We start from the raw sequence: 14,388 nt of genomic DNA, 5'->3' as shown, positions 1-14,388 counted from the left end.
GAAAAGCTGGAATGAAACTGCGAAGGACAGCGAAAGTAGTTCCCAGCCCTACAACAAAATCACTCACACACAATATAAAAACTAAGAAATGGTACGGTTTAAACCTTATCTTCTTTTTCTTAACAATAAGAATGAATACACCACTGTTGAACAGAAGAGCCAGAATTCCAATGAGCAATGCCAATACGATGACAGGTATCGAAAAAGGATTCTGTTCATCATGAAGGGAACAGTTTAAGTATTTTGTCGACAGCCTTGGCTTGCCATTTCCGCCCACATTCAGTCATCCGTGGAGCAACCGTACGGTGTTTTTTTTTGGGGGGGGGGGGGGTCTTTAAGGTCATTACGCCACGTTTATCAATAATATATAATTTTTCATGACACTTCAGGTATAATTCGCTTGCATTCTGTCTTGTTTCTACCAAATAACAATAATAATAAAGACCCGGGTTGTACTACTGTCTGTTTTAGAGTTGGGGTATTTTGATAGTTTTGGCTGTAACAAACAAAAATGTGAAATATATGGACACTATTAAATTATTGTAACAAAGAAGGGAAGAAAAATCTTTGGATCAATCAGGGATCGAACCCTGGAGGACCCTTGCATTACTAGTTAGGTGATGTAACTATTGAGCTAACCAGGCCAATATACGATGTACGGATATAATAATGTTACTACAATACGAAATCTAAACCTATTTCTGATATTACACAAAAACTCTTCATGTCAGATGTAAAATAATTTTAGAGAATGCCAAAAACGTCACGTGCGACCTTGAATTATTGTGTACCTTTCTTTACCGAACAAATCCAATCGCAAGACACAATCCGAATCAATTTATCAAAGATTTATTTGATACAGAACAGGATTGAAGGGCTTTATGTAAAATAACCTTTACCATTTCATAATCCCATTTTATTCTAGAAGAGGTTGTCCATGGAAAATCAGACAGAGCAACTCCATTTTTGGATACGCCACATTTAATGGATTTAGAATTACATACTCGCATAATGTCAAAATATTATTGATCTGCAATTTCCAGTCCCATATTGGTTGTGCTATCTCGCTATATAAACCATTATAAAACGCAGATAACTCATGTCCGTAAACTGAAAAGAAAGGGTAATTTTGCTCTGTAATATCACCAAATACAAAAACTAATGAGAGCACTGAGCATTTGTATATATTGTGCCATATACACAATAGAAGATACCCGATTTTCTATAGACAAACTTATAAGAAATATCCATTTACAGTATTAAAAAGGACTTCTCTGTCGTAAAATGAATTTGTTTAGTACGGCAATAATAAATGAGCTATGAAATTCTGGCGTAAAACAAGTACAACACAATCTGATAGCTAATAAATATTGTATATCATGTATACTGTAATTAAATTATCACAGTCCAGGTAAAATGCATATAACGTCCATTGCAAATTGTCGAAAAAAATATTCATAATGAAACTGCCAACAAGATTTCTTGCATAAACTACCATAAAATTATCAAAATTTCCTTCAACAAATATAAATATTCCAATCAATAAACAAGTACCATGACTTGCTACAACAAAAATTTAAAATGGTAAAAAGTCAATAAATGGTGACATCTTTGAATATATATATGTACATCTATATATGACAAATGGAGGATTTCGGTTCCCTGGTACACCGCATTACATACAATGTCTAGTAGTCATGGCTGTCTCTGCATCATAGCAGTTAGTATTTTCTATATATCGCTCGCCAGTGCTTGTAGCATCTCTTCTTTTGTTGGCAACTTAATGTCAGACATGATCTGTTTCTTTAATTCTTCAACCTCTTTGCTGACTTCTAGCACGATACTGTCCGGGAATTCGGGGATTTCCTCTTTTTCTAACAAGTGCTCCGTATTTCCTACGGATGAATGGGCCTTAGCCATTTCGTGTCTTGTTAAAGGAGCACTTCCGGATCTAGATTTTGGCTTATGTGACACCTCTTCGTAATCCGGGTCTCCAGGTGCAAAACTGACGTCAGATCTTTGTTTAGAACGTAACATCGACTGTAAAAGTTATCATAAAAGTGATCATTACTGAAAAGGAACCACCATTTCCCACAATATCTGCACCATACTGATGAACATATCAACATTTTACAATGGTATGGCAATAGGAAAACAAGACGTTTTACCTGCATTACTTCTTTGGCGGATTGAACTCTTTTCACCCTGTCTAACTCTACATTCACCTTTTCCTCATACAGTTGTCCACACTTCTTTACAAACAAACGTCTAAATGGAACAAGAAATAACTGTTTAATATGTCATGGTGTCAAAACTATTTTTATTTCTGAAAGCAAAAATATAGTTCCTAAAGCACACTTACCGTATCTCTACATTTTGTGTAATGAGGTCATTGATTTTTTGCTGATATTTAGTATCAACTTGTTGGACTTTCTCCTCAAATTGTTCTTCGAAAGATAAAAGTTTCACTTTCTGCAAAATTAGAATGTTGGTCATTATGATAATTGCCCATACCATGGTGAATTCAATTGGTCTACGCTAATTTTTCATACCGTATCGGCTAGTCTATATATCATTGTTGTATTACACATACCGTATCTGCTAGTATATATATCATTGCTATCTTACACATATCATATCTGCTAGTCTATATATCATTGCTATTTTACACATACCGTATCAGCTAGTCTACACATCATTGCTATATTACACATACCGTATCTGCTAGTCTATATATCATTTGTTATTTTACACATACCGTATCTGCTAGTCTACATATCATTGTTATTTTACACATACTGTATCGGTTAGTCTGCATATTATTGCTATATTACACATACCATATCTGCTAGTCTATACATGTATATCATTGTTATATTACACATACCGTATCAGCTAGTCTACATATCATTGCTATATTACACATACCATATCTGCCAGTCATTGCTATATTACACATACCGTATCTACTAGTCTATATATCATTGTTATATTACACATACCGTATCTGCTAGTCTACATACATGTATCATTGCTATATTACACATACCGTATCTGCTAGTCTATATATCATTGTTATATTACACATACCGTATCTGCTAGGTCTCTGGAAGTGTTGGCCAGTTGTTGACATGTCTCGTTATAGGCAGTAGTTATAGTCTCCAGTTCTCGCCTAGTTTCCTACAATCAAACAAACACACCGGTTATAGGTCACCCAGGCAACAAGATACTTAAATACGGAGAGTTACAAAGGAATTTAATTTTAAAAGTTATCAAAACTTACCTTTAGCTCTTTTGTAGTTTTCTTTAACCTTTCTAAATCAGCAGCTGCATTTGAAAATTTCCTTACTAATGCCTATAAAAGAAAATGTTCTTTATTCTCTTCTTCTTAAACATAAATTTTCATATCAAGGAAAAGAAAAAAATGCATAGCTATTACAGTTTTTTCATAAACACAAAAATATGTCAATTTATGAAAATCTGAAGAGAAAGTTTATTGAATTTCAATACAAAAACGAAGCAGCTGTGAGCCTGAATGCAAGAATAGAAATGAAGCAGCTGTGAGCCTGAATGCAAGAATAGAAATGGATTTCAAGGGGAAAACGCAAAACAGACATTCTTTTAAGCAGTAATAAAACCTGTACAAGCTATTTCATAAATTTCAAAGCGTATTTTATTTTAATATCCAAAATCCTTTATCAATCATTTTAACAACACAAGTGTTTGCAACACAACTGTTCTACACATGTTTGAATCAGCCACATACATCTAATTCCTTCTTGTGCTCCTTGCGTAGATTTTCAATAGTCTTCTGGTGATCTTTCTGCATAGCTATCCTCTCGACATTCCTCTCCTGTATAACTTTCATTTCTGAAAATATAAACCATAATCTAATCTCTGGTGAAAAGAAAACAATACAATATTTCTTAAAATCAGAAGAAAAGACAAAACAGTGCAAAAATACCTTCATTTCTAAAGAAAAAAGAAAGAGCATAAAACATAATTTAGTTCCTAGGCACCTGATCCCACCTCTGGTGTGTCCAGGGGTCCGTGTTTGCCCAACTATCTATTTTGTATTGCTTGTAGGAGTTATGAGATTGATCACTGCTCGTTATCTTCACCTTGCATGTACATGTACTTTCATTTCTAAAGAAATACAATACATAATTTCTTAATGTTAATCTTACTCATTTCGTGAACGGCTGCCTGTTTGTCTTCCTGCAGTTGTAACATCAGGTCATCCTCTCTTTTATTCCACTTGTCATCCATATCCTGGTGGAGTGAACTTTTATAGGACTCAAAAGCACCTTGTAGAAATTCTATTTCTTTCTTCATCTTCACTGAAAATAAAACAAAGTCATGAAACTATTTATCACTGAGCTTTCTTAAAATGTACATTTGTAAAATGTTCAATGGGCCGTTTATCTGTTTCATATTTAGTTAGTTGCAAATACTTCAATACGTCAAAGTATTTCATTATTTTAATTGTATCTAATTTAATCACTAGTAATTAATTAATATCCATTTATATTCGAAAAAGAAAATCATAAGGTGGTTGTTTTGTTTTTAGTTCAGTAAGATATTTCAGTTAAACACAAATTAAGTTTTATTAAAACAATGAAACAGCTCACAAATGATTATCTTCATAACGACTGATGGCGAATCAAGATGCTGTGACTGCGAGACTTCCCGCTGTGACTGCAAGACTTACCGCTGTGACTGCGAGACTTACCGCTGTGACTGCGAGACTTACCGATTTGGCCCTCTGCCGATGTTTTATAGGACTGGTGATCGGCCTCAATGCTGAGACGAAGCTTCTCCAGGTCTTCCTTATGATCCTCCTCCAAATCTCTGACAATATTTTTCATCGGAATGAGGTCAACGGTCAAATATAATACATAGAACTATCCCAATTTTTTTTTTAAAAGATCGTTAAACAGGAAAGGTATAATCTTTTCAAAGAATTTGTGAAAATTTACCTGATTGCATCTTGATGTTGACTGTTCATTTCATCAATTTTGTCTTTTAAAAATTCATCGGCCTGGAAAAAAATTTCACAATCGTCAGTGGAATATAGAAATCGGAAAAACCAGTAAAACCAATACATTACTGGTAGCCTTTATATACAATTTTGTTGTTGTTTTAAGGAATGCTTTACATTGGAGTTTCGCGGTTAGAGCACTTGTTTCATAACCAGGAAGCCCGTGTTCAATTCTCGATCCTGAAACCGTGTCATCATAAGACTTTTAGCATAGATAGTTAATTGTTCCTTCGCCCAGCACCCGGTATTAGAAGTGAAAGTCACGGATCTTTCGGATATGACCTTAAACACGGAGGTCTCGTGTCGCGACGGGTGTTGGCGCGTTAAAAAAATCCTCACTGCTACGGCCTTGATTCACCTAAAGCTGGTGAAAAATTCTGGAATAGGATGTTAAACAATAACAAGAGGCCCATGGGCCACACCGCTCACCTGAGTCACCTTGGCCCATATCTAAAGATTTTCCCTAATATATCCTAATATATATTCTCATGAAAAACTGATTCTATAGTAAAACAAAGGTTTTGTGTTCTGATTCAATAGTAAAACAAAGGTTTTGTGTTCTGATTCAATAGTAAAACAAAGGTTTTGTGTTCTGATTCGATAGTAATAAAGGTTTTGTGTTGGCTTTGATTAGTGGTGTGCTTGTAATTCTAATTAGTGGTGTGCTTGTAATTCTGATTAGTGGTGTGCTTGTAATTCTGATTAGTGGTGCGCTTGTAATTCTGATTAGTGGTGTAATTCTGATTAGTGGTGTAATTCTGATTAGTGGTGTGCTTGTGATTCTGATTAGTGGTGTGTTTGTAATTCTGATTAAATGACGTTTTAGTACTGGATCATTTTGCTGGGTATTTCTATATCTTTAATTGCTGGATTTTAATCATTCGTCTGTGGTTCTGTTTATCTAGTCTGTCTGTGGTTCTGTTTATTTAGTCTGTCTGTGGTTCTGTTTATCTAGTCTGTCTGTGGTTCTGTTTATCTAGTCTGTCTGTGGTTCTGTTTATTTAGTCTGTCTGTGGTTTTGTTTATCTAGCCTGTCTGTGGTTCTGTTTATCTAGTCTGTCTGTGGTTCTGTTTATTTAGTCTGTCTGTGGTTTTGTTTATCTAGTCTGTCTGTGGTTCTGTTTATCTAGCCTGTCTGTGGTTCTGTTTATCTAGTCTGTCTGTGGTTCTGTTTATCTAGTCTGTCTGTGGTTCTGTTTATTTAGTCTGTCTGTGGTTTTGTTTATCTAGTCTGTGGTTCTGTTTATCTAGTCTGTGGTTCTGTTTATCTAGTCTGTCTGTGGTTCTGTTTATCTAGTCTGTGGTTCTGTTTATCTAGTCTGTCTGTGGTTCTGTTTATCTAGTCTGTCTGTGGTTCTGTTTATTTAGTCTGTCTGTGGTTCTGTTTATCTAGTCTGTCTGTGGTTCTGTTTATCTAGTCTGTCTGTGGTTCTGTTTATCTAGTCTGTCTGTGGTTTTGTTTATCTAGTCTGTCTGTGGTTCTGTTTATCTAGTCTGTCTGTGGTTCTGTTTATTTAGTCTGTCTGTGGTTTTGTTTATCTAGCCTGTCTGTGGTTCTGTTTATCTAGTTTGTCTGTGATTCTGTTTATCTAGTCTGTCTGTGGTTCTGTTTATCTAGTCTGTCTGTGGTTCTGTTTATTTAGTCTGTCTGTGGTTCTGTTTATCTAGTCTGTCTGTGGTTTTGTTTATCTAGTCTGTGGTTCTGTTTATCTAGTCTGTGGTTCTGTTTATTTAGTCTGTCTGTGGTTCTGTTTATCTAGTCTGTCTGTTCTGTTTATTTAGTCTGTCTGTGGTTCTGTTTATCTAGTTTGTCTGTGGTTTTGTTTATCTAGTCTGTTTGCAGTTCTGATTACCTGGTTCTCATACGCAACTTTCGAGATGGCATTTGCCTCCATAGAACCGTCGAACTCAATAAGACGCGAATAGAATTTGTATACATTCAGGATGATTGTTTATTTCCTGTATATTTTACGTCTTGTCAAGAAATTTTCACTCATATTGAGACTCACCAGTTGTAGGCGAAGTACTACAAATTAAGACCTATGTTTAGCGCTTACGGTCGTAGCAGTGAAGGTTCTTTAACCTGCCAACGCCTGCAGCGATACGGGACCCCCGTTTTTAAGGTAATATCCGAAAGACTTGTGATTCTCACTTCTAAATGCCTTGGCGTTTGGCAAAGAAGCAATCACTACCTATATTTACGTCTTAGGTTTGACGCAGCCATGGCACGAGCGGCGCTCGAACTCATGACATCCCGGTTGCGAACTGAACGCCTACATTCAGGACGGGACAAATGTCCATCATTATATGTGTAAATGTATATGATAAGTTTCTCCTATGCAGCTTAATTACCTAATTTGATAAATACATAAACCAAACTAATCATTACTCGGAAGTAAAGAAATTTTTAAAAATCCTTATTATAAGACGTAACTGCATGTATGATATTGTTTTGGATATTGGAATTGTTTTGGGTTTCTCTTTAGTAAAAAGATTTAATTTGAACGTCTTTAGATTTGCAACAGTTATATCTTAAAACAGAAGCTGCTTTTCATATTTTTTCCTTGTCACTAATATAAAATTCCCCCTGCCCCGGATGTTTATGGCCGAGACTATTGACCCACAATAGAGAAGATATAAATCAGCAGGTATTGCGTGATTGGCTGAATTTAAATAATTTTATATCAAAAGAAATATCAAAGGTGTTTGGATTATTTGTCTGGATGAGAAAACAATCATTTGCATAAAATTGAGAAATGGCAGAGAAAATGATCAGTCGGGGTTTATTTGAAATGAAGGGTGTCATTAACTGTGGATCGCTGTATGTCATAAAGAAGTACAGATATGACTTATAAAAGCAATAGCACATTGTCCATTTTTGTGGGTTTTTATCAGTGCTCGGAATGAACATTTCAATATATATTTGTTGGTTTCTAACTCATCTCAAATCAATATGGAAAAAAAATTTCTATGGAAAATTTATGTTGGTACTCTTTCCTTTGTAGGTGTACTCTGTGCCATTCAGACGTTCCAATCAACACTAAATGTACCTCCGACATAGAAGAGCTCAAATTACAAAACTAAGCAATAAGAACGTAGTAACTAATTTGTCTATCTGTGGTTCAGATTATATAATAAAACAAATTCACCTTCTACTTCATTTGTCTGTGAACGAACATTAAAAATGACTAGAGTGCGATGGTGCAACTGTCTGCAGTTCATATCAGATAACAGGAAAAAAATCTTTTGATTGATGTGTTTGTTTTTGATTCCATTAAAAAACCCAAAGGGACCTTTTGACAGGTCTGTCTTTTGTTGTAAATCAATGATACACCAAAGCACCTCTTTGATTGTTCTGTCTGTTGCTCTAATCAAACACTAAACAAAATGAACCTTTTGTTTCGTCTGTCTGTGGTTCACTCTTTCCTCCTCCAGGTACAGAGACAGGTCGGAGATCTGTTGTTGTAATTGTTGAATGATTGTATCCCTGTTGTAAGACAGATATAAGATTACATTCATTCTCGGCTATGCAGTTTACCAAAACTTAAGGTGGCTCACTACACCTTGAAATAATTTCTCAAATCAGTATGAATTGATTTAATCATAAAAGATATGATGATATATAACAGGTATATATGTCAAAAAAGGCAGAAATATGCAAATTTTGATAAAAACATGATTATTCAAAAATTTATTTCAACTCATATGAACAAAAGACTGGCGAATTTGAACTCGAGATATGCAGTTCACCAGTCCAATGCTTTAACCACTGAGCTACGATGATAGACAAACAATTCGATCGATACAAATAATTTCACAAAACATTTAAATCGCCATCTTGTGACGTAGTTTCATAAAGAGTGTAAGCTTTAGTGTAGTGAGCTACCTTATATGGGCTACTCCAGTTATTGATTCATTTAAAATGCACTTCACTCTTCATTAAAATAATCTTCAAATCGCAAAGAGTAACATTTATATCATATTCATACTAATATTATGTGTATACAACTGCAATAAAGAATGTGAGTAGTTTAAAATTTCTCAAATTAGGGGCACCGCTAACAACACTCTACTCTGTAGTTTCACATGCACACAATCCAATGTTATTTACACACTCTACTCTTATTCGTACTTGTGCAACACAACGTTTAAAATTTCAAATGTTAACTTCCTGTGCATTATAAACACACTGTTAGAGCAAATCATAAAGAAGAATCGCTATTATACATTAACACTTCTCATGTGATCACGCTGAGAATAAAGCGAGAGGACATTAATAACGTGTTTGATTGGAGCTCTAGGGAAACCATTCATCTTGATACCTTTCCATTATCTGCTCTATGAACTTATTTTCGTTCATAAAAACGGCGTTCTTGTCTTTCACAGACACTCTCTGTGTCTCCTTAGGATTTTCGTTCTGCACTCTGTGGTAAATAGCCCCGTTAATGACGTAGTCAAAGGTACTCATTTTACAGAACGTTAAAATAATTTTTAAAAATCAATATTCTGACATAGGATTTGTTTCTTTTCATGGCTTTTGGATGCAGTAAAACCGTCAACTCCAGATTACCATAATGATTTTTTAATGATCTTTTAATACATTAAATGTTTGGCACACAGAACTTCAAAAGTTAGAATTTAGCAGCACACGCTTTAAGCACATATTATAAATCTATTACCGTTTAATGTTAATTTAAAAATAACGTATTATACATATAAAACAACAATTACTTAGATTGTCTAGATGACGGTCTAAAATTCATAAAATAAAAGAAACAACTTCATTGGGTTTTTTTAAATCCACATGTATATTTCTTAAGGTTATATGAAAAAAAAACCCTCTTTTGTCTGATAGCGAAGAGCGATGTTTGATAATAAGTGATCAGTTACAGTTTCTTTTCGTATTTTATAATTACAACTTTTTATCGTACTTCTCAATGTAAAATTATAATTAAAACTTCTTGTCATTCTTCACAATGTAAAATCATAATTACAACTTTTCCTCGTACTCCACAATGTAGAATTACCTTTCTGTTGGTACATGTTTCTTTCTGAAACGACAAAGAAGAAAAACTAAATAAAATTGAATTTGAAATTTAAAAAAAACGTTTATTGATCCACAAATAGTTTGTCTACATTGCACCTCGTGTAAATACTTACTTTTGAGATTCATCAAAAACAGGGTCAAAGAATTCATCCTTGATAGTGACAGCGAACTTGGACTTGCTCTTGGATAGGATGTATCCCGGCCCCGTGAAGAAAGGCACGAGAGGAGTCTGAAATTACCAATTAATTCACAATTACAGACAGCACTACAGACCTTGCGTGGAACACTACAAATGGGACAAACTTCAATTCTAAACTTTTCATTCTTGGGTATTTTCTCCATGCCGTTTGTCCTAGCCTCAAAGTACATAAAAAATCCGGGTTAAATTAGGTCCCCAGTACTCCTTTCTTGTCGTAAGAGGCGACTAAATGGGGTGGTCCTTTGCAAAAACTGAGGTTCCGTGTCACAGCACATGTGGCACGATAAAGATCCCTCCCTGCTCAAAGGCCGAGCATAGGTATAAATTTTGCAACCTCTCAGCGGCAATGGTGACGTCTCCATTTGAGTGAAAACTTTTCGAGTGTGATGTTAAGCTATATACAACCAGTCTCTGTCTGGATGCCATGAAACAGAGATGAGTTCTGAATACTTTAGTGGAATCTGAAAACTGAGGTGAAATTCTGAGCTCATCTCAGTTTTATGGTTCCAAAGACAGATAGCAGTGTTCAAGAATCAGGAGACACAATCTAGTCTTTCTATACGGTTGTGTTAAATATGAGAGTTCACAATTCCTGCACCACGAAGTTAATCAAAACTTGACCTGAAGAGTAATATTAAACTGTAAACGTCTGACCTCAATTGACCTTGACCGTGTCGAAATGAATTGATTCAGAACACATCCTTTGAACTCTATACAGACACTGCTTAATGCATGTACAGTAACTCAATCAAGGGCACGTCTTACAATGCCAACCCCAGACCTTGATCTTGCCCAGATGTAGAGCTTCACAATCCCTGGGAGGGGCAGATTCAGTGAAGCATAAAGCGTGGATCATATGCAGCTTCCCAGTCACCTGTTACAGAGAGTGCCCATAAAAGTACCATAACATTTCAATTTGGATTCATTGAACCATTAGAATATAACTTTGATGCAGTATCCAAATCATACGTCCGTTTACCTGATCAAAATAAAGGGCTCACGGCGGGTGTGACCGGTCGAAAAGGGATGCTTACTTTTCCTAGGCACCTGATCCCACCTCTAGTATATCCAGGGGTCTGTGTTTACCCATCTCTCTATTTTGTATTGCTTATAGGAGTTATGAGATTGATTACTGTTCGTTATCTTCACCTTTCATACATTCAAAAAACACATCTATACATAGTGTCATATAAGAGTAATTAAATTTAGTGTAAATGTATATATATCACCTGTGTTAACCTTGGCTGTCCTCAATCTGACGTACGTACAAGTATACCTCCTTTAATTTGATGTTGTAGCAGATACATATCCTGTTATCGTGAATACTTACGTCTAAGTTCTTTTGCCACGGGGGCGGTTTATTGCGTTTAGCAGGCATGTGGTTCTCTAAATTATGTCGCCTGGTCGGTTCATGTTCTACCTGGGACACACGATCACAGCTAGACCTACAGTGGAATAGTCGGGTTTTTGTACATTAGATTGTGTCGAAATTTGGTCATTTGAGCGGTAGATATTTTATTTAAATGCAACTGTTTTGTAATCCTCATTTTAATTGGCTAACACAGATGTCAAACGTTGTCATTTTGTGTTGTATTTCATTTAACAATTAAAGCAAAACTCGACAAAATAAGACGTAAACATAAAGCAAAATGCATGGATTGCATACATCGACTCATTTGTTATCTGCGACTGTTAATGCTGATATAACAGTTGCAATGCTCAAACCTTCTGTTTAGTCGTATAGTGCCAGGGCCCAGCTAAATGTCCACCAAAAAATAATAGGCATTTTCCCCCCGAATTCATATCTTGGGAAGTATACGCAATTTCAGGATGAACTTTGGTAGTAATGTAAATTGATTTATGTGTGAATATATTAGAATGCAAAGCAGAATTTCATATCATTTGGTTTATTGTTTTTACATCGGCGAACTTGGGTACCCTATATTTAGAGTTCTATATCTTTCCTCTTTAAAAGTAAATTCGAACCCAAGCGATATAACCGCCCATGGTTTTACCGACTCCGCTAACGAGTCGCCGGTAAATCTCCGTTCGCGACCGTTAGATCTGCATTAACGATCGCAAATAACAAATGAGAAATAGTTATTCCCTCACTGAAATTGTATAACTTTCAATAAGTGAACCAGAGCTTGTGCATAATAGAAATAGTCGGAAACAATATTTCCGAAACTTGGACACGAGAAGCGTACGAACCCGACCTTTTAAAACCACTATTACATGTAGTAGTGTTGAACTTGACAGGCCATACTAGGGTGAAAAACGTAATTGAAAATAATTTAAATATTTATTCACAGAATTTGTGATTACCGAGTCGACGCCTTTGTAAATTTATCACTTAAAACTGGCAATACACATGTCCTCTTTAAAAGAAGTAGGCCAAGTATGGTTGTAGTTGACATTTAATGAAATACAGACTAAGAAACTTTGATAATTCACGAACATTAATGATCTGGTGTTTGTCACACAGCTGCAGAAAAACAGCTATTCCTATACATCATTGGATAATTCTATAACACCTACAGCTATTCCTATACATCATTGGATAATTCTATAACACCTACAGCTATTCCTATACATCATTGGATAATTCTATAACACCTACAGCTATTCCTATACATCATTGGATAATTCTATAACACCTACAGCTATTCCTATACATCATTGGATAATTCTATAACACAATATGTACTCTGCATAATTTAATTCAATGTTTGTTAATAATTTTCTACTATTTTATGGTTTGTTAATCATTTATACTATTTCAATGTTTGTTAACCATCTATACTATTTCAATGTTTGTTAACCAATTATACTATTTCAATGTTTGTTAACCATTTATACTATTTCAATGTTTGTTGATCATCTATACTATTTCAATGTTTGTTAACCATTTATACTATTTCAATGTTTGTTAACCATTTATACTATTTCAATGTTTGTTAATCATCTATACTATTTCAATGTTTGTTAACCATTTATACTATTTCAATGTTTGTTGATCATCTATACTATTTCAATGTTTGTTAACCATTTATACTATTTCAATGTTTGTTAACCATTTATACTATTTCAATGTTTGTTAACCATTTATACTATTTCAATGTTTGTTGATCATCTATACTATTTCAATGTTTGTTAACCATTTATACTATTTCAATGTTTGTTAACCATCTATACTATTTCAATGTTTGTTAATCATCTATGCTATTTCAATGTTTGTTAATCATTTATACTATTTCAATGTTTGTTAATCATTTATACTATTTCAATGTTTGTTAACCATTTATACTATTTCGATGTTTGTTAATTATTTTCAACTACTAGTATTTCAATTTGTTAATCATTTATACTAGTTCAATGTTTGTTAATCATTTATACTATTTCGATGTTTGTTAATTATTTTCAACTACTAGTATTTCAATTTGTTAATCATTTATACTAGTTCAATGTTTGTTAATCATTTATACTATTTCAATTTCTTAACCATGATCTGCTATTTCAATCTTTGTTAATCACTTTCACCTATTTCAATGATCGTCAATCATTTTCTACTATTTCAATTTTTTTTTATCATTTAATAAAAAAGTCTTTATATTCACCCATGAATCCAAAGCACAAAATGATTCAGTATCTGCATATGATAAATATTTCACTAATACATTCACAAATTAATGCTATTAAATCATCAGAAACAGGAGTTTAATGAAGAGTCTACCACATCTCTTCCTTCACCAAGCTTAAAATGCAAGAAATTACCAAGTGTTTGCAAAATGCGAAAACAGTGATCTACAAAATATTCTTTACACTTTATATTCTAGCTAATGTCATCAGTTCAATACATATGATCATGATGATATCTACATAACGCAAATCATAAATAATTTATTTTCTCTACGCTATCGTTATGGGATGAAAGCTGTTTCGCGTCACATCAAAATGAAATTTTAAAAAAGTAAATTAATCTGATTACAAACTCTAACATGACATACTGAACAATTATGTTTTTGGAGGGGTTACCGATTTATCTGCAATCCACAAATTTTGTGGTTATATGGATTATTTTTACTTTCTTATTGACTTTGC

The 14,388-nt window shown here is 34.3% G+C and overlaps 1 protein-coding gene across 5 annotated transcripts in view; it reads right to left on the bottom strand.

The window, feature by feature from the left end:
- Positions 1-832: 832 nt before the first annotated feature.
- Positions 833-14,388, bottom strand: part of LOC125682472 (flagellum-associated coiled-coil domain-containing protein 1-like) — a 33,941-nt gene continuing 20,385 nt past the window's right edge. For 2 of the 5 annotated variants that reach the window (XM_056155403.1, XM_056155402.1), the window contains 14 exons: positions 11,618-11,732; positions 10,202-10,317; positions 10,069-10,092; positions 9,773-9,793; positions 8,435-8,528; positions 4,980-5,041; positions 4,754-4,851; positions 4,188-4,340; positions 3,767-3,870; positions 3,284-3,355; positions 3,091-3,180; positions 2,363-2,472; positions 2,169-2,268; positions 833-2,040 (listed from right to left, as the gene is read on the bottom strand). In XM_056155403.1, the coding sequence (XP_056011378.1) occupies positions 1,732-2,040; positions 2,169-2,268; positions 2,363-2,472; positions 3,091-3,180; positions 3,284-3,355; positions 3,767-3,870; positions 4,188-4,340; positions 4,754-4,851; positions 4,980-5,041; positions 8,435-8,528; positions 9,773-9,793; positions 10,069-10,092; positions 10,202-10,317; positions 11,618-11,732 (1,468 nt within the window). In that variant the 3' untranslated portion in view covers positions 833-1,731. Of the gene's footprint in view, positions 2,041-2,168; positions 2,269-2,362; positions 2,473-3,090; positions 3,181-3,283; positions 3,356-3,766; positions 3,871-4,187; positions 4,341-4,753; positions 4,852-4,979; positions 5,042-8,434; positions 8,529-9,363; positions 9,466-9,772; positions 9,794-10,068; positions 10,093-10,201; positions 10,318-11,617; positions 11,733-14,388 lie in introns of all 5 variants that reach the window. The other 3 variants (XM_048923090.2, XM_048923089.2, XM_048923091.2) reach the window with 2 other exon arrangements.

Source organism: Ostrea edulis, chromosome 2, assembly GCF_947568905.1.
Source record: "Ostrea edulis chromosome 2, xbOstEdul1.1, whole genome shotgun sequence".
Lineage (NCBI taxonomy): Eukaryota > Metazoa > Mollusca > Bivalvia > Ostreida > Ostreidae > Ostrea > Ostrea edulis.
This window is presented reverse-complemented; position numbering and strand designations above follow the sequence as displayed.